The sequence below is a fragment of the Sphaeramia orbicularis genome, chromosome 20 (genome assembly GCF_902148855.1).
Source record: "Sphaeramia orbicularis chromosome 20, fSphaOr1.1, whole genome shotgun sequence".
Classification (NCBI taxonomy): Eukaryota; Metazoa; Chordata; class Actinopteri; order Kurtiformes; family Apogonidae; genus Sphaeramia; species Sphaeramia orbicularis.
In genome coordinates this window covers 11,546,165-11,570,595 of record NC_043976.1, presented here as the reverse complement: position 1 = coordinate 11,570,595, position 24,431 = coordinate 11,546,165, and the positions used below count along the sequence as shown (strand labels likewise).

The following is a 24,431-nucleotide window of genomic DNA, read 5'->3' as shown; positions in this document are numbered from 1 at the left end:
AAACCTGCAAAATTCTCTCCAAATATTTTGATTATGTTTTTTGTTGTCGTGACTAGGGCTGTGTATCGGCAAGAATCTGGCGATACGATACAAATCACAATACTAGGATCACGATACGATATATCACGATATATCATGATACTGTTAACCCTTTCATCCATAGTAGTCACTACAGTGGACAGCCATTCTACAATGTAATTTAACCTGAACTTCTGTAACAGTACCTGAATAATATCTGTATGAGTGAATATAAAGGCAAGGAAATAAAATGTTATTAATATTTAACCCATAAAGACCCAGCACTTTTTTTCATGGCAGTTCCCAAATGATTGTTTCCTCTCTATTTAACCTTTCTTCAGAATTTATCACCATTTATCATTTTATTATCCTCTGTATTTAGAATTTTTTTCAGTGTAAAGTAGGTATTTTCCTATATTTAATCTGCTGATCATGTTGATGTTCATTAAAACTCAGAGTAAATTCAAAGGTTTTTAAATCAGAAACAGCGAAAACATAAAAAAGTGACTTTTTCAGCAAATTTGTCATTAATCAAATGTCTCCATCCACTGTCATTGATCCAATTCCATGGGTTTTACTGGTGAATCAATGTTGGTGAAGATGACGGTGTTTCCATGGTAACTACGGGGCCTCTGAATGTCCAAATATGGTCATATCTGATGACCATGTAAAGATGAAGAACTGTATTTTACAATAATTATTTACATTTTCATGGAGTTAAAAAATGTCCAGCTGAGTGGACATTTTTTAACTCCATGAAAAAAAGGTTAAAAAATTTTTTTAATTGCATTGTTTTTTTTTTTTTTCATGCCTAAAGAGGAATAAAAACACTCCAGAAAAAATTCTTGACTAAAGTTCTCATAATTCGTGCATGAAAGGGTTAAAAAGGCAATTTTTTTGTTTGTTTTCTTTTTTTTTTTAAGATAATTGGGCTTCCCTAATCCGAATGACAAATGGCATGGAATAACAAATGACCGCTAGGGTTCGGGTTCGGGTTCGGGTTCGGGTTCGGGTTCGGGTTCGGGTTACGTCATTCGTTAATTCCATACCATTTGTCATTCGGATTAGGGAGGCCCAGATAATTTCCTGGAAGAACTGAATTACACCAGAAATATGCACAAATACTAAACACATTTTTATTTGATCAGAACAGGATCTAATGCTACACCACAAAGTTTTTCTAATTCTCCTAGTTTCCAAAGGAACTAACATCTGCCACTCTCAGTAAAAACGGTAAAAAGTGCTTTTAGGATGCTTCAAATAACCATTATTTAATAAAACAGGGTTAAATAATAAGAAATAAGATATAAACAATAAGGAAAAATAAAAAACAAAATGAAAATCCACCATATATGCATTTGAATAAATACCTAAAAATATCAATACAGTACTTTTTAAAATCAATACAGTATCGTAAAATGAAATATTGCGATATACTGCAGAACCGATATTTTCTAACACCCCTAGTCGTGACCCCATTTTAACATCACAAATTTCTGCCGACCCCAGACATTCAAAATGGAGACTTTTTTTTTTTTTGGCTAAATTTAATTTATTTTTTGATCATGCTATAGTTTGCTCTACTATGTTGCAAATAAAGGTTAATTTTAGATGACATTTAGTCTATATAATGTATATTATTATGGACAGAGGCAGTAAAGCCAGGTGTAGATTACTGCACAAAATGAGAATTTGATTTTCCTTGGTCAGGATATGTACAGTCAGTCCAGCTTGGATTTACAAGGCTGACAATTAATACTGAACAAACAATAACTCAAACTATGAATTATGAAAGAGCTGCAGCATCTGAAACCGACCACAATGAACATTTGACAGATAAACAGAACCACAGTGCTTCAGTTTCAGCTTCAGAGTTTGTCATGTCTGTTATGGATTGGGATTGTCTCTCTCAACTCACCTTATATTTTTTATTAGTATGTTTTTTGTTTTTTTTTTCCAGGTTACTTCATTTATACCAGTAGGTAGATTTGTGTTGTAGTAAGATGTCATCCTTTTAACATTTGTCCTAATATAACATGTAACATGAAATATAAAATATAACATAAAATATAACATGTAACATGAAACCAAGACATGAGTTGACTACAAACATGATACAATAAAAGTAAACCACACTGAGAAATCTACTTTAAAACCTATTAAAACTAAACCCAGTCTGAAAAGCAATCACTTATAATAAAGTAAAAATAAACACTAATGGAAAACCCTAAAACTAAACATAGAACAACATGTTTAGTTAGCAAAACAAAACCTGCAAAATTCTCTCCAAATATTTAGGTAATGTTTTATGTTGTCGTGACCCCATTTTAACATCACAAATTTCTGGTGACCCCAGACATTCAAAACAGAGACTTTTTTTTTTTTTTGCTAAAATTAATTTGTTTTTGATCATGTAATAGTTTGCTGTACTATGTCGCAAATAAACTTGAATTTTAGACAACATTTAGTCTGTATAATGATTATTATTATGGACAGAGGCAGTGAGAATTTGATTTTGTTTGGTCAGGATATGTACAGTCAGTCCAGCTTGTGTTTACAAGGCTGACAATTAATACTGAACAAACAAGAACTCAAACTATGAATTATGAAAGCGCTGCAGCACCTGAAACCGACCACAATGAACATTTGAAAGATAAACAGAACCACAGTGCTTCAGTTTCAGCTTCACACTTTGTCATGTTTTTTATGTATTGTGATTGTCTTTCTTAACTCACCATTTATTTTTTATTAGTAAAATATTATTATTATTATTATTTTTTTAATCAGTTTCTAGAAATTTCAGGTGGCCCCAAGGTTGAAAAACACAGTACTAACTCCTTCTAGTCCATTGTTATTGTGGTTTTATCCCACTTGTAAAAGACATTTTGATGCTAAAACTTTATATTAAAGATTTCATTTTATATATTTTTCCTATTTGTAAATTACATGCAAATGGAAATAAGAGGAAATATTATTGCATTAGTTTCTACGAAGAGAAATTTGACCAGTGCATGTCATGCTTCTTTTTATGCGATGTAAACTGGTGTTTCTTGGCTGCTATGTTGACACTACTGCGATAGACTGAAGACTGGATTAATTTGGCATGATTTTAAAGCCCCCCCCCCCCCCCCCCCCCCGTGGACAAGGTCAGAGCTGCCTGCTGCTGTAATGAGTGGTTCAAGTCTTCATTTTAACCATGTTTCTATATCAAACACAAACTAGTGATTTTAACATAAAACAACATGAGATAATATGGACTTTAATCCCCACACACTGGTTTTTAATCTAGCCTGTATGTAAAGTCTGTGTGTATTATTGGAGTGCTCATTTAGAGGAGAGCATTTATTTTAGCCTGGTTTATCTAATAAACCAGTGACTGTTAGTGTTTACGTTTCACAGCCTCTATTTATTCAATCATAGGATGGATGCATTTAATTAGCTCCTTCTTCATACCCTGAAAGCCTCCTGTTCTCTCCAGGTGTTTGCTGCTCATGTGATGGATTGAAATGGTCTTTTATGACGCAGGTCCACCAAGGGTAACAAATCCGTTTTTCGCTGTTCATTCCTCACACAATCACAGTGGTTTAGTGTCTGACAGGGGGTTATTGTTTTAGGTTGGGATTAATGATCATGCTTTTTGTTGATAATATTGTGTTATAAATGACAAAAGTCACAGTTTTAGTTGCTCTGTAGTATTTACATGTGGAATAAATGCTGTTTTTCAGGAAATACATCAAAATAATCCCATTAAAAGTATAAGTGCAAATGAATGAATGAATTTTTCCAGGTTAGCTTCTGACATGAAGTCCCTGTGATTGGTTGAATTTGTTAAAAAGCTGATCTTATTTTTACCTCAGCGGCTGATAAACCATGAGCTATTGTGAAGGCGCTGTATCAGGTGTCGTCATCAATGTTGTTGTCGTCAACTTTGTCATCTTTGTCATTGTCTTTATTACCCCGCCCCCTGAAGGGGAGGCAAGGGCTATTGTTTTTGGTTCGGTTTTTTACTTTCTGTCTTTGTTAACACTCTAGCAGCAAAACTATTGGTTGAAATCATTCCAAATTTGGTTTTTATAGATTGACAGTGACCCAGAAGAGATGTGGTTACATTTTGGGAAAAGTAGGTCAAAGTTCAGATTTTTTTTTAATGAATGTTTAAAATCTTTTTTTTTTTCTCCCATTTACTTATAATAAGGATATACATTTAACATATAACCTCAGAGTTCAGCCAGGGTCAAAGTGCATCTGGTAGTATGGTATTTATCTCTACCATTTCTTGGTTGGTTGACATGCTTGTTTTTATTCTGTTTACATATTTATGCTTTTTTTCTTTTAAATTGCTTTGCACCTCAAGAGAGTTGTCTCTTTTAATTTTGTTGTACATATGTATAATGACAATAAAGACATTCTGTTCTATTCTATTCTCTAATAGGCAAAATTTCAAATGTCTATGAAAACTAGGCCTGTAACAGTACACAAAATTTTTGGTTTGGTACGTTTTCGGTTTTCAAAGCCACGGTTGTATTTTTTTTTTGGTTCGGTACAAGAAGAAAGAAAACCCTCAAAATGTCTATTAATGCATTTATGAATTTTTTAAAACATTTTTCCCCCAATTTTTGGAGACAATAGAATATAGAAAAACAGGAATAATATAATTCTGCCGCTACAAATCAAATAGAAAATAAAATAAATTATTAATATTACTAAATGTATTTTAAACATTAGTATTGCACTTTTCCCTGTAGTTTTAAACAAACAAGAAAAATCTAATCACAGTTCTGTCAGTTCACATTCTGCATAAAAATAACATAAAAATTCCACATGAAGTGCAACATTAACAAGAGGGTAAACTGGTATTCTGTTTAAACAAACTGAAGAGAAACACTGACAACACAATGAACCAAATTATTTATTTTAGGACAGAGAACAAACTGTTTAAGACACTGTGTGTATTTGTGTGTGCCTGTGTGCACGGGGGATTTTTTTTTTTTTTTTTTTGTCAGAGCTGGGGGGAAGGGGGGGTGCACAGTTATATACCTGGGGGTGCAGTCCATAACTAACGTAACGAACGCTGTCGTGAAATGAAAGTGAAACTTTACATACTTTCAATATTCTATTTATTCCTCTATTATACAGGGTGCATGACAGACAGACAGACAGACAGACAGACAGACAGAGCAGGTGTCGTGGTTTTAGAACTACCGTAGTTCCTAGGGGCCAAACAACGTCCATCTTATTAGCGTCTCTTTCCTCGTTGTTGTCTTTCACCTGAACCTGAACTGATCCAAACTGGACTGTGCTGATGGTGGAGGGTCTTCAGGCTCTTCCTTCCAGGTTCACATCATATTTGTTGTTTTTTTTTAATCTTATATCAGCTGCTATTTCATATTCCAGGTCAATGTGTGCTCCTTTATTAAGTCCGTGTGAAACTAGTGCGGATTTAAAGTTTCGCATTGAACGACGTCTTTCGTTCCTTTTTCTTTTTCTCATCATACTGTGCTGTTTCGGTACAGCTGTGTACCGAACCGAACAGGTGTGTACTGAAACGGTTCGGTATGTGTACTGTTACAGGCCTAATAAAAACATACATTTTGTTTCAGTTTACTTCAAACTTGTCACATATATACAGGCAGTCGATATGCTGACATCCGCACATGCATAGACATGATGACATCAGCTGGATCGATGCCAAAATAAGTTACAATACGTGCGAGGGGCGGGGTTTGTTGTGCCTGGGTTGTTATTCATTTCTTCAAACATTCCTTCATCTCCGATAAAACTACTTTTCAGATTCATTTCAAATTTTATATGTATCTTCCTTGGGACAATATCTACAGAGTTTGTTCACAGTTTTGAGAAATTTTGATTTTGGAATTTTAGATGGATTTTTGAAACATTAAAAAATTGCCTTTACTTATAATGGTCCATAGTTTGATGGCTTATAACATGGAAATGGTTAGAGATATCCATATAGTTACTATTGAGCACTGATAGGAAGTCATATATGGACTTTAATTTAATTGGTTGAGTTCTCCTCCAGTGGAAGTACCACCCACTTCTGTTGGGAGACTGATCTCCTGCATCAAGACCACAGGACTCTAACACAGAACAGAACCTGACAACCTCACACATTCAACTGTTATTGGCTCTTGATAGAACATGGAGATGAGATACCCAGACATTGGTCCTACTTTTACTGTTGTGTGTGTTTAGGCTAAGATCAGAATGAACCGTAACATCAGTCTAATTTAATGTTGGGGAATAAAGAAGAATTTAGCATAAAAGACACATGAATATGTAATGTTTTTACTTTAAAAGCCACAAAAAAGCCTTAAATGCATCATCTGAGAGTTCTGATGTTATGTCAAAGATGTCAGTGTAGATATGAGCTGAATTTATTCACAGCCATGAGCTGAAGTTTCACTGTGAATGTATGTGACCACTAGAGGGAGTAGTGAGTCACTACTGTTGGTCTAAAGTGGTGAGGAAAATGAGAATGAGAACCATAAGAAAAAAACTTTCAAGAATTGTTTTCACTACTAGCTACAGCTCTAGTAAAAGAAGTAAAAGAATCCAATTTGATGCTAAAGTCTCTTCTCTCTTCTACATGTGTGAGTTCAAGTATCAGGTTTATGAAGATAAAAAGTTATTATGTGATGTTATCTTTGCTAAGTTGTTGTTTGTTGATCCACATTTCAAGCTAAACTGTGGCAGTTCTGACCTTGTTTGTTGGATTCCAAACAGATCTTTAGTTCAGCTACTGAAAACATAAACCGTACAGAAAACAGAGGTGATTTGTGGTTTTACTGTGGCTGTTTTCTGTCTAAAACAGAGCTAAGCTAACAGAGCTATGATGTAAACTATCAGCTGATGCAGCAGGTGAAGGTTATAAGACACTGTGATATTTTAACCAATGTCAAATTTAACAGGTGTATTTATATTTGAAGAAGAAAACTTAATGAGGTGGTGCAGTGGTTAGCACTCGTGTCTCACAGCAAGAAGTAGGGATGCACCGATACCAATATGAGTATCGGCATCGGCTCCGATACTCAGTGTGTGTACTCCGATACAAATGCACCGATACCACTTACGGCCGTGTGACATTCACAGTTTAGTGCAGCAGGTACGAAGAGGAGGAATAATGTGTGTGGAGTGTGAAGAGTGTGGAGATTTAACGAAATAAATGACGGTGATAAAAGTAACGCTGACTGCAAGTAATGTTAAAGACACAGATACGGACGCATCGTTCTGTCCGTCCTCTGCGTACATTCCATCCATTTTCCAGGTGCTGGTGGATGTGTAAACAGAATGAGAATACCAGCGGGAGTATGGAGCGGTGCGGACCCCCGTTAGCGGAAGTGAAAACGAAACTTATCGCTCATTTCTCTTTTCTCTTCCTGCTGAAGCTCAGCTGTTAAACCTTACTAAAGAAAACGCTGCAACATTAGTATCACATTAGTGTTACCTCTGTCATCTCCATGTTTATTATTACTGACTTTCTTCTTTGTCTCCTCAAATAACTTTACTCTTCTTTGTGGTATTTGTCCAGTATGGTTAATTCAGAGCAGCGCCCCCTGGTGGGTTAATTGAGAAACGCTCATTCCAACACATTAAATGTCAGTAGCAGCATTTTGTTCCAGTCAGACTAATGACAACGACAATAAAGTACATTTACAAAAGGAACTAAGAACTGGAATGGTACTAGTAAGTACTCATATTGGTGCCTGGTATCAGCAAGTAATGAAATGTAAGTACTTGTACTTGTACTCGGTCTGGAAAAAAGTGGTATCGGTGCATCCCTAGAATGAATAAATGAACTTGATGAGACCATAATACAGATGTGTGCAAAAAAATTAGGTTTATTCTTTATTCAGTGATTGATGCATTCTGTGGTTTTATAGCATTGATTTGTTGGTGGTTTTAGTGTTTGTTAGTCTGTTCTGATACATGACTCACTCCCACAGATGAGAGTTTGGAATATCAACACTACACAGAACCCTGTGGCTGTTTTCTGTCTAAAACCAGAGCTAAGCTAACAGAGCTAGAATGTAAACTATCAGCTGATGCAGCAGGTGAAGATTATAAGACACAGAGTTATTCTCATAAATGAGGTGAATAATCCAGTCTGGAAATGGAAAATAATGTTAATTACTTGGTGGTTTTGGTAGTTGTGAATGTATTCTGGTACGCAACTTCTCTCTCTTGTTGATAGAATACCAGTGCTTTGTAAGACCGCTTTATAATGGGTTTTTCATACAGTCTACATGTTGCAATAACTATTATATGTAATAATTTATCAGAAAATGCCAGTTACTCTTATTATCATTATTATTATTATTATTATTATTATTATTATTATTATTATTATTATTATTAGTTTGCTATATTGTGGACAATCCCAATTAATGAACTGTATCAATAACAGTAAAAAGGGGCAGCTTTAGCCAACATGCTAGTAGCTAGTATCCTGCTGTAGTCCCTGGCCTGATGACAATAGGCACCCTAAAAAAAAAACAATATATTACAGCTAGGGATGTAACGATATGAAAATTTCATATCACGGTTATTGTGACAAAAATTATCACGGTTATCATTATTATCGCTGTATTGTTGAAATTGTGCTCAAATGTTCAAAAAGTACTTATACACACACTGAAATAATTTAACCAAGTTGTATTAAAAAAAAAAAAAAACAAATAAAATAATTGGTTCAATGCACTTTCTGTTGGCAGAAACATTCAAATATTAACCGTTAGTGGTCTGAGCCTATTTTGTCCGTTTTTCAGTCCTTTTGATTTTGCCTTTATATACTATATACAGAAATGTTTACTATACCCATGTTTGGTGTCTGTTTTTTTCAGCACAACTTCATTTATATCATCTGTCGATTATTTTTTTCACTTTAACCTACTATATCAACACAAAAGGCCAGAAAAATAAATAAATTTTATATATGTATTTATTTATTTATTTATTTAGCTATACACACACACACACACACACACATATATACAAGATCCTATTTGAAAAATGTATAGAATTTATTGCATAAATAACACACAGATGCTTAACAAACCTTTTCAAAGACTTTAAAAGTGAATATTGGTTCCAAATATTAGGTATATAAAATTAAAATTGTAATAACTTAAAACTATACTCAAATATTTGACATAAAATCAGACCTTTACATTGGCGTGGAAAAGTGCGGTAATCAAACACGGTTATCATGATAATTAGAATTTTAACGGTAATTCTAACTGTTTGCAATTTTACCGCGGTTTATCGTTATACTGGTAATCGTTAGATCCCTAATTACAGCACATTAATTAAAAAGAGAGATGAATTCTTACATAACTTTTTTTCTAAAATGTCCTGGTTGAAGTTACCCGTTGCTTCAGGTGAATCTTGGAAGCTCAGTCCAGAAATGCTGTGACGTACCTAAATAATCAAGGCTGTATTTCAGTTTGCTGACGTGGACCTCTGCAGTGTTTGCCACGGAGCAGCTGAGTAATGATTACTTCTCAAAGGGAGACAGGCTCTGGCAGATTAACTGATAGATAGGATTCTTCTCTGACTGTAAGGTGCACAGCTCTCTGTTTATAATGATGCCTTTCCATCACTCCAGACACATGTCAGCCGGTGAAATATGGCCAGAAGACTAAGAAGCTTCAATACTGATGAAAGGTAGTGGCGTGTTTATGTGGCGCTGAGTGTCTGTCAAAACTGAGCTGAGATATATAGATACTGATATTATCACAAAGCTTTACAACAGGTTACACACATCTGTGCCGAACGCCTGCCTGAAACGCTGTCAGGCACAAAGACGACAACGGTGTCTCCTTTTTAATTTGTCTCTAGGGTGTATCATTTTACAATATTGGACTTTGTAAACATATCCCTGTCTTGGTGAATACAAAGAATATCACTTGTGATTTGTTGAGACAGAGCAGCTTTGTCCTTATATCAGCGGCGCTCTATCTGACAGCACAAATCATGTTGTTATTTTCTTTATGATAAAGTACATTTACTGTGCAGCTCCTTCGACAAAACAACAACTGTAAGAAATAGAGACAGGCTGCCCTTCTCCATGAAACAATCCGGTTTTACATCCTTCAGTGTCAGCCCAGCATAATATGAAGATTTAGTTTGACATTGAATGTATAGAGGAAAAGGACGTCCGCCGATGCTCGCGTGAAGGACAAAAATAATGTAATGTGTTTTTGTAGTTTACATACCAGCCCTGAAGTCATTACAAATACCAAATAACATTCTTGTTCTTTGTTTTTTCATCTCTCTGCTTTCATTACATCTAGTTGTGTTAATGTGCATCACCACAAAGTTAGACTTATGTATAATTAAAGCATGCTCAGGTTGAAATCTGTATTTTCTAAACCATTTACACATCAATTTACCGAATAAGCTCTGTGAAACTTGGGCTAAAAGACAATAATAAATCATTGAAATTCAGTCCATTGCTCATGCTGTATGTACTCATAGTAATCTGCCCTTGGTGCTGGTTAAGTTGCACAAACACGTCCACGGTCATGCTGTGTGTGTGAATCTACCCTCTGCAGTTTCTGCCATATATCTCAGTATGTGCCATTAAATAAAACATGAATTTTTCTGGCTGATGCAGCAGCGAGGGTGCATGTCAATCTGTGCTCAATCACCTGAGAGCAACGGGAAGGGCAGAAGAGTAGGAGAGGTGCGGGACAGAAGAGATCACGCCAGCCCCGTGTTCACACTCAGCACTCCTGCATGACCCAAGTGTGCGGGCGACGTCCCTCTGCACCACAGGCACAGTTGTGCTTGTGCTCGCCTCTCTGCATGAAACACAGACGCTGGAGCCGAACGGCAGAGTGGAGTCTATTCAACAACCAGTAGCTGCCTCACTCCAGCAGCCTCTGTCCAAACCACTGAGCAGAGAGAAAGTATGAGCAGTAAAGACATGCAAAGGAGGAAAAGAGGATGAATCACCACACAATGGAAGACCTTTAGAGAGGAGTCAAAGCTGAGGGAAAGATAAGGCACAAAGTCAAGAAGAGAGCAAGTAAGGCTTTAAGAGCAGACTGGATGAAAAGAGAGAGAAGAGGTGGGAATTTAAGAGGCGGCGCCGTCCATTAGGAAGCAAGAGACAGCGGTCAATAAAGGACACTCACAACTCCACCTCCCCACGCTGAGAAGGAACTTGTGTGTGATGAGTGCGTCTAAATCCACCAGCAGCTGAACTACTGTGCCACCGTACCTCTCAGCAGCACTGCAGAGGATTTGGCAGCCCCGAGCTGTTACAGATTTCAGAGTGGGGGTAAACAGCCAGCGCAGACCAGACCTGTAGACCCAGCTCTGGCCAGTCTGCTGCAACAAACCTGAGAATGGGTAGAAGGCGTGGAGGAGGTGGGGGTGTCACAATCTGAGTTTTTTTTTTTTTTTTTTTTTGACAGTTTAAGAGTTCCTGAGTCAGGGGGAATTGGTGCACACGTGGGGTTGGGGTGGGCCGGGGTCGGAGGACTGAAGTAGAGGGCAGGTTTGGAGACGTCTCAGTCCCCTCCTCTATCCAGGATCTACTCTGTTCTGGTGGTCTTCACTGCGTATTTTGGTGGCGTGCGCCCTGGTGGGCCAGTGTGCAGGTATGGATCGAGGCTGAGCGGATGCTGCTGCCTGACAGGGAGTCTGTGAGACGGCCATCCATTCCTCCCCTCCCTGGTCCCCTTCATGCCGTGCTGTGGGCTGGGCCATCGTCGGAGAGCACAGCTTCCATATGTGAGTTTGATTTATTTCATGGGTTTGATGTGAGCGTGCGTGCAAAAGAGAGATTAAGGAAAGCTGATGAAGCCGTCAGTCGTATGTTTAGATTAATTTGCTTAATGCGCTCTATTATGATTGTGCCATAACGGTTGAATAATTCAGAGATGCCATGCGTCTGTATGCAGGCTCCAGCTGTTTGCACATAATGCACAACTTCACTGTAAATGTCACTGTTGCATCCACATATGTGCGTGCTCCACAGACCCACACTGAACGGACAGTGGATGCTTGCCAGGTTTCTCCCTGGATCTGTTCACTGGTGGATTTCTGTCCTGAATTCTGCAGGAGCTGAAACATTTCACTTGCACTCTCCTGCTGACAGTTTTCTGCAGAGCTCTGTTCTCATCGTGCATGCCGCCCAGACACAATAAATCTTTAATTTCAGATTCATTCCGCAGTTTGGACACAGAGCCGAGGTTGTGATGTTTTCAAATGCAGCGGGTTCACTTCGCAGGCACATGCTTTGTCGACAGTTGGACTTTTTATTGGGTTTTTCTGGTTTGTGTCATGTGTCTTATGTGCGCTAGTGTCTGGAATCAAGAGAGTGCATGTGTATGATTGGATTTTGGACGGTTATGCAATGGAAACAAAAAGTTGCAGCTTATGAAAAGGAATACTATGAAATGTGAAGTGCCACAATATGTGTATTTTTCCTCCAGTGCAGGCTTTTACATGGTAACTCTGTCATGAGGCTAACTGAAAGATGGTTTTAACGTAAGTGACAATAACATAAATGACAACACTGATTACAAAAAAGGGAAATTTAAAAATGACGGTGTTATCCCCCTTATTCAAACCGTCCTCCAGCACTGCAGATGAGGATGATCCTATTAGTGCTTTACCACTAGATGGCCATGTTACACCTGGACTCTGTCTCTCACATCACACATACTCATAAATGCACAAACAAATCATATCCACAGAGAGACGGGATGCCTCAAAACCTTTACAGCTAAGTGGCTTTCATAGCAAGAAGTTTTTTAATTTCATTGTCTTAGATCACAGGTGTCAAACATGCAGCCCGGGGGCCAAATCCGGCCCGCCAAAGGGTCCAGTCCGGCCCTTAGGATGAATTTGTGAAATGCAAAAATTACACTAAGAAAATAAAAATCCTTTTAGTTCAGGTTCCACATTCAGACAAATTCAATCTCAAGTGGGCAGGACCAGTAAAATACTATCCTAATAACATAGAAATAATGACAACTCCAAATTTTTCTCTTTGTAAATGTAACTATTTTCATGTATTTTCACTAAAACAAAGTATAATTTTGCAAAAAAATTGAATAATCTGAACAAATATGAACAACCTGAAATGTCTTAAGAGAAGTAAGTATAATTTTACCAATATTCTACCTGATATTAAATGTTTTACGTATTTGTAGATCCACTGTATCTATAAGTTATAATGAACATGTGTAAATGATAAACTGAGGCATAATATTGTTAAAAATACACTTATTTTTTTTCAGTTTGTTCATGTTATTGACATCTTTTGAAAGGATAATTTGTATGTAAACCTTCTCAAAATGTAAATTTAATTTTTTCACTCTAAAACATGGAGAAAAGTTTGGAGTTGGCATTATGGATATATTATTATGTTATTGTTTTACTGGTCCAGCCCACTTCAGATCAAATTTAGTTGAATGTGACCCCTGAACTAAAATGAGTTTGATACCCCTGTCTTAGATGAATTAAATCATTGCCATGGCAACACTAGTAGACATAGATGGGTGAAGTTTTATATCGTGCAGCATCATATCAGTCTGTATCACACTCATGCATTCAGGTGGCTTTGTTTAGTGGGTAAAGTAAAACTGATCAAATTACTATAAAGTGGCAAAGTTGAAATATCAGAGGAAAAGATGGAGAGGTATTTATGAATTTCATGTGCAGTTTTGGATTTTAACTTCAGTACATCAGCAGATAACCAAGGTTATAATAATTTTGGATTTTGTATTATAGTTTAGTTTTATTTAGTTTTGTCTTTTTTTTCTCTAATTCAGTTCGTTTTAATTAGTTTTTAGAGCAGGTTTGCTAGTTTTTATTAGTTTTTGTTATTTTCTAAATGCTTAGTTTTAGTTTAGTGTTTTTTTTTACATCTTTTATCTTCTTCGCTGTCAAATTCAAATAAATCCCAGACAGGACTCTGCTGCTTTCTCCCAACTTCTGTCTCCATGTTTCCAGGTAGAGTGGGAACAAGAAGATGACTCTAAACCACAAGTGACGAGAAGTGACAGACCGTTAAATATCATATGGTGCCAGCAGCTAAAATTGCTTGAGGGAAATAAATCAATTTTATATCAATCCGACATTGACAAAGACGAAAACAAAGGGAATTTTAGCCGTAATTTTTTACAAGTTTTAGTTAGTTTTGTAAGCACACAATACAGTTTCAGTTAGTTATCATTTTTTCTTTTAATTATAGTTTTTATTTATTTCAGTTTACGAAAATGTTTTTACAATTCTAGTTTTCGTCATTTCGTTACTTTTCGTTAACGATAATAATCTTGCAGATAACAAGCAAATAAAGCATCAAATTGGGGGAAAAAAGTTAATTTCTAACATCTGGTTTTTCCTCAGTGGGCTTCACACCTGATAAAGAGAACATATCTGTGTGATATTCACTAGTTTGAAGGAGTAATGAGGATCACTTGAATGCACCATGAAGGAAAAAAAGAAAAAAAGTAAAGTGCTCACAATAGAATATATATAGTATGATATCATGTCTGCTACCAATTGCGTCCTTCATACTCAGCCAAGAGCTTTCAGCTTTCTTCGTCACATTTGGAGGAACCTTTGAAAAAGGACCAGGACTTGTGAGCCCACTATGACGTATTCTGTCTAGCAATGTGGACTTTAAAGACTCCTAAACCTGGATACAGACTTTATCCTAGATACCGCCGAGAAGACAAATGCTGTGACGTGCAACGATGTCCGATTCTGAATTTTGTGATGTGCGCCGGGGGTAGACCGGGTCATGGTTGACTTTACAAATGAGTAAGCTTTAATTTAACTGATGAGTGGATTAGTGTAGAACCAGCTGTTGATACTCCACACCGGACCGTCTAAGCCCCTTGTGTAAGGTGTTTGCATGAAAACAAACCGTTCAGTGCACTAGACGGTCACAGGCAACATATGTTTGTGCTTAATTGCTGTGCACATCCGAAGCTTGTTGAAATTAATATGAGTGCAGTTCAAGCTGTTTGGGGTCTCTTTTGGCTTCCAGAGGACGGTCCGGCAACTGTAGACCTTCAGAGGACCTCGGCTGCCGTGACACCCCTCTCACATGTTTCCAATATGGGACCCCAAACCGCTGCTTTACGTATGAAATGGGGCAGAACACAATTCCGCTCTTGATGGTATGTGGAGCACGGAGACTTTGCCGGATGGGACTCCGTCTGACAGACTGAGTAGTCGGTCCCAGACACTCCTCATGGAAACTCAGCTAATTGAAGACAGAAGGCCCAACTCTAACCCCCACCCCCCCACCTCACCCAACTCCCCTTTGTTTTCTACGCTCCTCTGCTTGCCGTGATGCAGCAGCGGTAGCCAGTGCTAATCTAAGAATTTGAGGAAGTCGGTGTCGGCAGGGGGCCAAAGAAACGCATAGACAGTTATAGTTGGTAAACCTTTGATGCATGTGGCAGCAGAGTACATTTCTATCATCACTAATATGTTGCAGGTGTCTGAAAATATGCGGGTATATAATCAGCTAATTGTCACCGACAGCTTCAAGAGTCAGTGTTACGTATTTCCTGAAAGTCTAAGTATGTTCTTGGCTTCTGGAAATAAAAGGAACTCCATAAAAGAATGAGCAAAGAAAAGAAAATCACAGGGGTATTACAAAGAGGAGTGTAATATTTCCCAGAAAATACCAGAAAAGCTTACGTGTGAGCTAATCTCCCATGACAAAAGTGTGACCTGGAATTCCCAGTTTTCCAGGCATTGGGAAGGACGCCCAGGGAGGAGTGTCGGGCCAACAAGGACCAGACTGGAGCAGGGTTTCCTTGGCAGCGCTCGCAAATTCTTAGACTTTTCCAGAGAATATACTGTAGAAACGTCCGGAAACCGAGCGGCTAATTGGCCACGGAGGAATGTCTCGGATTTAGATGGACTTTTTTTTTTTACTACTTTTACATAATCTATCACCTCACCATGAGACTGGAAAGTGTGATGTACACTGTATCTGCAGAGGTTTATGTTGAGTATAGCTCCACTCCAGCCTGGAAACACTGATGTCAGGGACGCTGTGCTTAATCTGGGTCCGCTCACACTGGTTCAGTTACGACTATTGAGATTTCAACCCCTCATTGGTCTGGAAATAGTGAAGTCATGGGGGGGAAGATGCAGTGTACCCCTCAGAGTTTAAACTACATCTATAAAATGATTAATGGTATGTTGTAGCACATTGTAGCTCAATGTGTTACTTCAATTGATCATCGTAGTGGAACAGTAGTTTCATTAATTATTTCTGATCGATTCATTTTTCTATGAAATGTGAAACTACATTTGATATTTCCATATATAGCAACTATAAAAGCAGAATGGTATGGACTCAGAAAATCAGGTTTTACTTTTGAGAATTAAAACATCTCTTGAATCGTTCAGTTCTGAAAGTAGAATGTGATTACTTGTTGATTTTGTGAGATCTTGATGTGACTGTAGGTGATTACACTTTGCATAAAAGGTCAAAGGTCAAGGGCAGGAAAAATCCCTAAGACATCCCTATGTCATCTGATTTGTGTCACTAAAAGTTTCACAGAAAGGTCAAAGGTCAATGTCAGATCCGACATTACTTCATTCATTTTCAGAAACAGTTCATCTTCTAGATCAGGGCTGTCAAACTCATTTTAGTTCATGGATCACATTCAGTCCACTATGATCTCAAGTGGGCTGAACCAGCAAAATAATAACAGTGAATAAAGTAAAATTACATTATGAAAATGTTTATGTCTACAAAGTTTCCTTTAAAATATGAATAATGTAAACAACCTGAGATTTCTTAAGAAAATGACAGTGTTTCCACGTTCTCTATGGAGCCAGTGGACATTTGGGTCTTTATGGGTAACCCATGACGACCCAAACATCCACCACTGACCAAAAGCATCTACTGATCTAAACCGTTTAATACCCATTGATCCACTAATCCTACCAATGCATGTAAATAATTGGGGTAAAGTGCAGTTTGTCATCTTTTCATGGTCATCAGATATGACCCATTTGGACGTTCAGAGGCTCCGTAGTTACCGTGGAAACACGTCATCTTCTACAACATTGATTCACCAGTAAAACCCATGGAGTTGGATCAATGACAGTGGATGGACACACTGGGTTTATGTTCAGTTAATGATGTCTTTGCTGAAAGAGTCACTTTTTCTTCAGTTTTCTCTGTTTCTGATATAATAATCTATGAATTTCCTCTGAGTTTTTATGAACATCTAAATTAAGTATAGGATTTGTTTTGGATGCCTGATGGGGATATATTGAGTTGGTTATTTGAAAATGAAATATATAGTTTGGCAAAGATTTATGGGGAAGGCATAGAAACTTAGACTGAGAACTGTATCCTGAACTAAAATGACCTTATTTGATGTCATTGTTATTGGGATGAGTATTTATTTATTTATTTATTTATTTTCACAACATGCAAAGAAACCAAATAAAACAAAACAAATCAAATTAAGACAAAAACAAAATAACATTTAAATGAACAGAATCTACCTTCAAGTACGTGCAAGTCTGAATTTTGCATGGTTGAAAAGGTATATGTTTATGTATTAAAAGTATATGCTTTATATGTTGGTCATCTTCCTGTTTTTGAAGTCAATAGTGTTATATAAGCCTATATGGGCTGGGCATGTAAGTGTTTGACACTTAAATAAAATATTCATTCATTCATTTATATAGGAAAATATATGATTTACGGTGAAAATTGCAAAACACAGAGGATAATATAATTATAAATGGCGATAAATCACTTAAGAAAGGTTAAATCAATAGAAACATTTATTTGGGAACTGCCACATAATTAGCACTGGGTCTTTATGGGTTAATATCTTTTGATATTCAACACTGACTTTCCTGGATACTGCTTTAAATCATTTGCAAAGCTGACTAAAATTAACAGTTAGTGACATTTCTGATTTCAGATTTTTTTTTAAATCAGTGACATATAGAGTCAGGGGGGCTAATTAGACCTGCACAATATTGGAAAAAACTGACATTGGAATTTTTTTTAACCCTGCGATATATATTATGATATGACAAAAATACTCAGGAGGATATAATAGCTGTGTGGCGCTGACGTAAATGGTCAAACAAATTAGTCGTGTTTCCTCTTGTGGCAGCAGGTGCAAGAAACTATCGACACAGAACACGTGTTTCAGAATCATCCTTCTTGTAGCCGAAATAATTCCAGATAACTGATGTTGCTTTTCTTTTTGGCACCAAGTGTTCGTTTTCAGTGATTTTCTCTGGTTTGTTGCTATTTTTCAATGTTGGTACCAGCGACTCACTCCATGTGAAGAGGCGTGGTCTGCTTTGGCAAACTGATTAAGAACAATTGTGATTGGTGGATCACTGTGTGCAGTGTGTGTCAGGTGCCCAGGTTGAAATTAGATGAGAACACATTGAGTTCATTTACCTCCTACACTGCAGGACCTGCGATGTGACTATTGTGCACACGTACACTGCGACGATAATGTTCAGACAATATATTGTGCAGCTCTAGGGCTCATGCATATGAAGACGCTCCCTCCAGCCCGTCATATTGGCTGGTTTAATGCTATCAGTGGAAAACAGCTGCTTTGAGGTCTGGAGTAAGTCCATCTATTCATACTGTTACGTTATACTACAGCACATGGAGCAAGAAATCAGTCTGGAGTGGATCCTCTGCTGCTTTTTTAGAGTCATTTAGTCTTTATGAATCTATCAAAAAGAGACACAAAGTTCGCTTGGATATTCCACTTCTTCGTCCATGATCCATGCGTTTACATGACAACTTTTATTCCTGGTTTAAACTGATTAAAGGTTAGATCCTATTCAGTGGCGGCTGCTTGTCCTTCAGACAGGGGAAGCTCATTGTCGGCTTACATAAAAAAAAATTGTCGTTATTTAAACATACATTCGGCCCTCTGTTCCTTTTTAAGAAAATGCTCAGTGACCTTATCGTACCAAGTAGGTGTCTTTTCCAGGGACTGGACCAGTGTCCTCTGAATGTCCAGCAGAGCTAGGCTGCTTAGACGGCCTTGGCCCAGTGTGTTGTGGGTGTAAGACTTCAGCCTTTTTGAACTAGAGATGCTCCTTTCACAACGACCTAGCCGACAGTATGATTGATTTAACTATCTACAAAACGATATTAAACTCGAACAAGAAATGATTAAATTATCTAACTGAAACAAGAAAACAGTGAAATTATGTTAAATTGAAACAAGGAAGTACAATGAGTGTGTTTTATTTACAGTGTAAGAAATGAACGAGTAATTTCGTAGTGGTTTCTCTCTCCATTTCACAGCAGAACGCGCGGTGGTATTAAACTGAACTGTGTCAGTGAAGGAGTAGATCTGAAAACAGCTGTCAATCAAACGGGATTCAGCCTTTCAACTGATCCTCCAATCAGCACGTGGGATTCTGGCGTCCAGCCCAGCCGAGCTCCGCCCACAGCTCCATTCACCCCCAGAGACGCCCGGCGTCCGGGGGCGGGACAACATCGTGGTATTTATCCACTTACCGTCCAGTTTTGAGACAATGAAAAAAACTGTTCCACTCAGTCCCATTGAAGTGCATGGACGCTGAGCGTCTACGGGCAAATGCACTGAGCAGAGATCGAATGAGAAAACAGCGCAACGAGAATGTATGAGAAGTGAACAATATTGCGTTCGTTGATTTGTGATAAAGCTGATTCTGAACGAACTTGTCTGTGAGATGAACGTGTTCTAACACATTTGTAGTCAATGAAATGTCAACACAACCGAACATATTTAACCATTTAATTTACGTAATTTTAGGGAAAGCTGGGCTTCCCTTGCAGTCTGTGAGAAATCACCTCTGATCCTATTTCAAATGCCCATGTAAACACCTTATTCCAGTTAAAAAAGAAAAGTTCAGATTAAATTTAAACCCGATTAAAGTCACTGGTTTAATCCCCTTTTAATTCCGGTCTAAATTATTCCTCTTACATGTAAACCCTTTATTCCGTTTGGACTTTATTCCTTCCATTCTGCACATGCTCGTTGTCTTGTCCTGTCGCGATGACGCACACGTTCTGTGGTAGCGGAAGAATATGCAATGCAGTCTAGTCTTACCAAACCGTTCCAGTGGGCTATTCTGATGGGATCTACCAGCCTGGAAAACCCTGAAGGAAGAGTTCACCACTTGTTTTTTTATTCATTCATTTGTCATGAACTAATGAGTTCGGTAAGTGGGCAAATCAGTTTGCACTGCAGTGCACCAATTGCCTTGTTCTCGCAGCCCTTCCGTTAGCTTAGCTTAGCCTAGCTTAGCATAATCGCTTCATTCCTCTGGTCAGACGTAGCCAGGCTTTTATCGGTGATTTGTAGTATTTTATAAGTGATTTTGTGAAATTCAGTTCTCCCTAATCATTCCTTTAGTCCGCTGGGGTCAATATGATCACAAACTGAGGCTCAAATCATGGTCATGTGACTTACTGCAGTAAGAAAATCTTGGGAAATAAAAACTAATGCAAAGCTAAAACGGTAAAGCAAAGCTAATTTAGCGCATGCATCCCTTCCAACAAAAAGGTTTTCCAACTTCCGTCAACACAACAGTCCCAAGATTGTATGAGTGCAGTAAGTCGCAGATCTAAAGAAATAATTAGGGAGAATCGGATTTCAGAAAATCACTGACAAAAGACGACAAATCACCTTTAAAAAATTGGCTACGTGTGACCATGGGAATGCAGTGACTATGCTAAGCTAAGCTAACAGAAGGGCTGCGAGAACCCTTTTGCTCACTTATCTACCTCATTAATACCTCATGTAAACCTTTATTCGGGTTTAACATTTCCATGTAAACAGAAGAGAAAATACTTTAGTTCCGAATTAATTTCTTCTGGAAAAATAAATCGGATTTAAAAAACATCATGTAATTGTACCCAATGTTTCTTTTTTTTTTTTTTAATCTCATCCCATCTTTTCCTCCTTTGTTTCTGATAAAGTCATCTATTGTCAGTCCTCTCCCATAACCACCCACAGACGGTTTAAAATCTGCAGGAAAGTGGACATTCTGCTGTCATTAGAGAATCGAAAGGGGCTGTGTGTTAAACTGGCACCTCAGACACGGCCAAGTCGAGCATCACTTAAAACAGGAGCAGCTGTTTTTTGAGGCCAATTAACAGAGGAGAGATTCAGACAACCTTGTGCACCAGAGGAGGGCTGTCGGCCCATATGGATACTACAGACAATTAATTAAAAGGACACTCAGGAAGGAAGGGAGTTAAAAATGGATCATGAGCTGTAGAAAGGCTTGTATTCAAAACAGGATTTCTAGAAACACTGGTTGTTTTATGTATGTTTGTAAAAGAGCTAAGAGTTTGTGCAGCTGTAGAATAAAAATAAACCAGACCAACTAAAAACACACCTTCCCCATAAAAACTGGCTTTTGTTTTAAGAGCACTGGCACCTTTTTATTCCAGTTCAACTGCAGCTTGTTTATACAGTTTGTAGTCTGCTAGAGATCAGGAGATGTGCTGCTCAGTTCCACATAAATGCAGCTTAAATTTGAAGATACACTCACTGATGTTTTATGACACAGGTGTCAAACATGTGGCCCGGGGGCCAAATCCGGCCCGCCAAAGGGTCCACTCCGGCCCTTGGGATGAACTTGTGAAATGCAAAAATTACACTAAGATGTTAACAATCCTTTTAGTTCAGGTTCCACATTCAGACCAATTCAATCTCAAGCGGGCAGGATTTAGTAAAATACTATCATAATAACACATAAATAATGACAACTCCAAAATGTTTACTTTGTAAATGTAAATATTTTCGTCTATTTACACTAAAACAAAATATAATTTTGCAAAAAATATGAGTAACCTGAGCAAACCTAAAATGTCTTAAGAGAAGTAAGTACAATTTTAACAAGATTCTGCCTGTTATTAAATGTTTGTGTATTTGTAGATCCACTGTGATCTGTAAGTTATAATGTACATGTGGAAATGATAAACTGAGGCAGAATATTGTTAAAATGACACTTATTTTTCTCAATTTGTTCATGTTATTCATATCTTTTGAAGGATAGTTTGTAGATGTAAACCTTTTCATAATGCAAATTTACTTTTTTCACTCTAAAACATACAGAAAAGTTTGGAGTTGACATTATTTATATATAATTATGTTATTATTTTACTAGTTCGGCCCACTGCAGATCAAATTTAGCTGAATGTGGCCCCTGAACTAAAATGAGTTTGACACCCCTGTTTTATGAGCCATTCTAGTTTTAACACAAGACAAAAGTGAGTTCCACTGCAGATGTTAAATAGAGAAGGTCAGCGCCGCATTTAAAGATCACACTAATGTTGGGAAGTAGATTTGATATTAAGTCAAGGTTCAATTCCACAACTGAATGAACAGAAAAGAAAGAGGAAAAGGAGTCCCGTTCTGTTGTGGATGCTCATCTCTGTACTTGTCTCTTAGCAAAGCGATGTCATGACAACAGGTACCAGCAGGATGAGAACCCTTGAGACAAACTTGAGAAGGGACGAGTGTTTAGGAAAAAGAGAAGTGCTTCATAAAAATCTGACGACCTTAAGAACGTGAGGTTGTGTTTTTTTTAACGTCCCTGATGTCCGAAAGTGTCGATCAGAGTCGAGCCCCTGTGTTCTGCCTCCAGAGACTCAGTATGTTCATCCTTTATGCTTCTATAAGCTCACCCTCGGGAGCTGGCCACAAAGATCTGCTCCGCGATTGGGTGCATGCCGAGGCTCAGCAGGGCGGGGTTAAACCTGCTTGGATGTTTCATATTCATACTCAGCGTGAATACATAATCAGTCCATCAGGTCGCTGTGTGCTGTCAGGGGGCACACACTCAGACTTTTGCAGGATATTTCTTACACGATCTTGGACTTCGTGGCTTTGAAAACTTTGCCCCTTTTCGTCTTCCGCCTCCTCCTCCTCCTCCTCCTCCTCGTCAGACTCTGATCCACCTGACAGATGCTGGATTCTGTCAGAGGAGGCAGCTCGTGCTTGCAGGTTTGGAGGGTCGATGACCTATGGCCGTCCCCCCTGAGCCTGCCCAGACCGGCCCATGCACCAGGCTGTGGGGCTGAACTCTGCTGAGGAGGGGGCTCCTCTGTCCGTGATACAGGCGTTGAAATGATCAAACAAACCAAGAATAAAAATGTCTCATGGGTAAGTGGGGTGTGTTTGCTGTGGGGTGTATCCTCTGCTCTGTTGTTTGTAACTTTTATATGTGATTTATCTTCATTCAAAGCAACTGAACCCACGTAACATTTTCTATGACTATTGATAAGATTTTCTGATTTAACAGATTATGCAAAACCTACTGCATTATAGTTCTATTGGTTTCTGATTCTCCTGTGCCCAATGACTATTCCAAAGAGAGGCTTAGAGATTTAAGTATTATATAACTACAAGCTACTACATGCCCACTTTATGAAATCTGGTTATCAGTCTGCCAACTCTGCCCATGTTACAAGGAAAAGGACTGAAATTACAGACTAAGTCCAAGACAAAGCGCAGAAAGAACATGCACAGATATGAAGTAACGGTAAAAATTATTTCAATAAGTAAATCACAGTTTATCTAGCTGCCTATCTATCTATGATGTCCAAGGTTTTTTAATGTGTGTGAGTTTGATATCTGATTCTTTGCCAGTGCAGACGGATCAGGGCGGATTAGAGTGAGAGTGGCTTTGCGAGGATGAAATCAGCTACTTGGGAAAATGGGGGCGGGGTGTGGAGAAGAGGTTAGAGTTTACTACATCATCCAGTTCTTGTCTGTGTATTGAATTTGTTAAAATAGTCGTTCTGGTTGTGCAGTTGCTTGACTTGCAGCCGCTCAGCTCAGCCTTTGTGTTACGTAATTCGTCATCTCTCCTGGTGGAGCTACTGTACAGGTGCAAGTGACACAATTGCACAGTGATGATGTGATGAACCTGCAGGTAAACACTCCAGCCTAGATCGCAGTACGCCATATGTTGTGTTCTCCAAAACAGGCGTTGATGTTTGCCGTGGTTACTACTTTGCATTTTTGGTCCAGTGTATTGTACATGTGCACGTGTGCATAAACTGAGATGTGCTTATGTATTTTCCTCCGGAGGGAAACACTGCTCTACTTTTGCTCATCCCAACCATATGGTACATATGTCATGCTGCTGCTCTGCGCAGACCGGCTCCCTGTCCTCAGATTGAACCGGATTCTGCACAGATAGACCCACAAAGTTGAGTACCTTAAAATAATTTGCTTAAAAAATAAATGTAATGTTTTCTCTGTCATGAAAAGGTATAAACTGAATCGTTTTGCCAGTTACCTTTGCTACTTACACTACCAGTCAAAAGTTTGGACTCACCTTCTCATTTAAATGGCATGAGATGGACCACAGATGGCCAACAAGTGCTCAGCATCACT

The 24,431-nt window shown here is 38.1% G+C and overlaps 1 protein-coding gene across 3 annotated transcripts in view; it reads left to right on the top strand.

The window, feature by feature from the left end:
- Positions 1 to 24,431, top strand: part of cacnb2a (calcium channel, voltage-dependent, beta 2a) — a 155,533-nt gene that overhangs the window by 20,773 nt on the left and 110,329 nt on the right. The window contains exon 1 of one of the 3 annotated variants that reach the window (XM_030123126.1): positions 22,846 to 23,192. The exons of the other annotated variants lie outside the window; for them this stretch is intronic. Within the exon in view, the coding sequence (XP_029978986.1) occupies positions 23,157 to 23,192 (36 nt within the window). The 5' untranslated portion in view covers positions 22,846 to 23,156. Of the gene's footprint in view, positions 1 to 22,845; positions 23,193 to 24,431 lie in introns of those variants that run through there. 3 annotated transcript variants of the gene reach the window in all.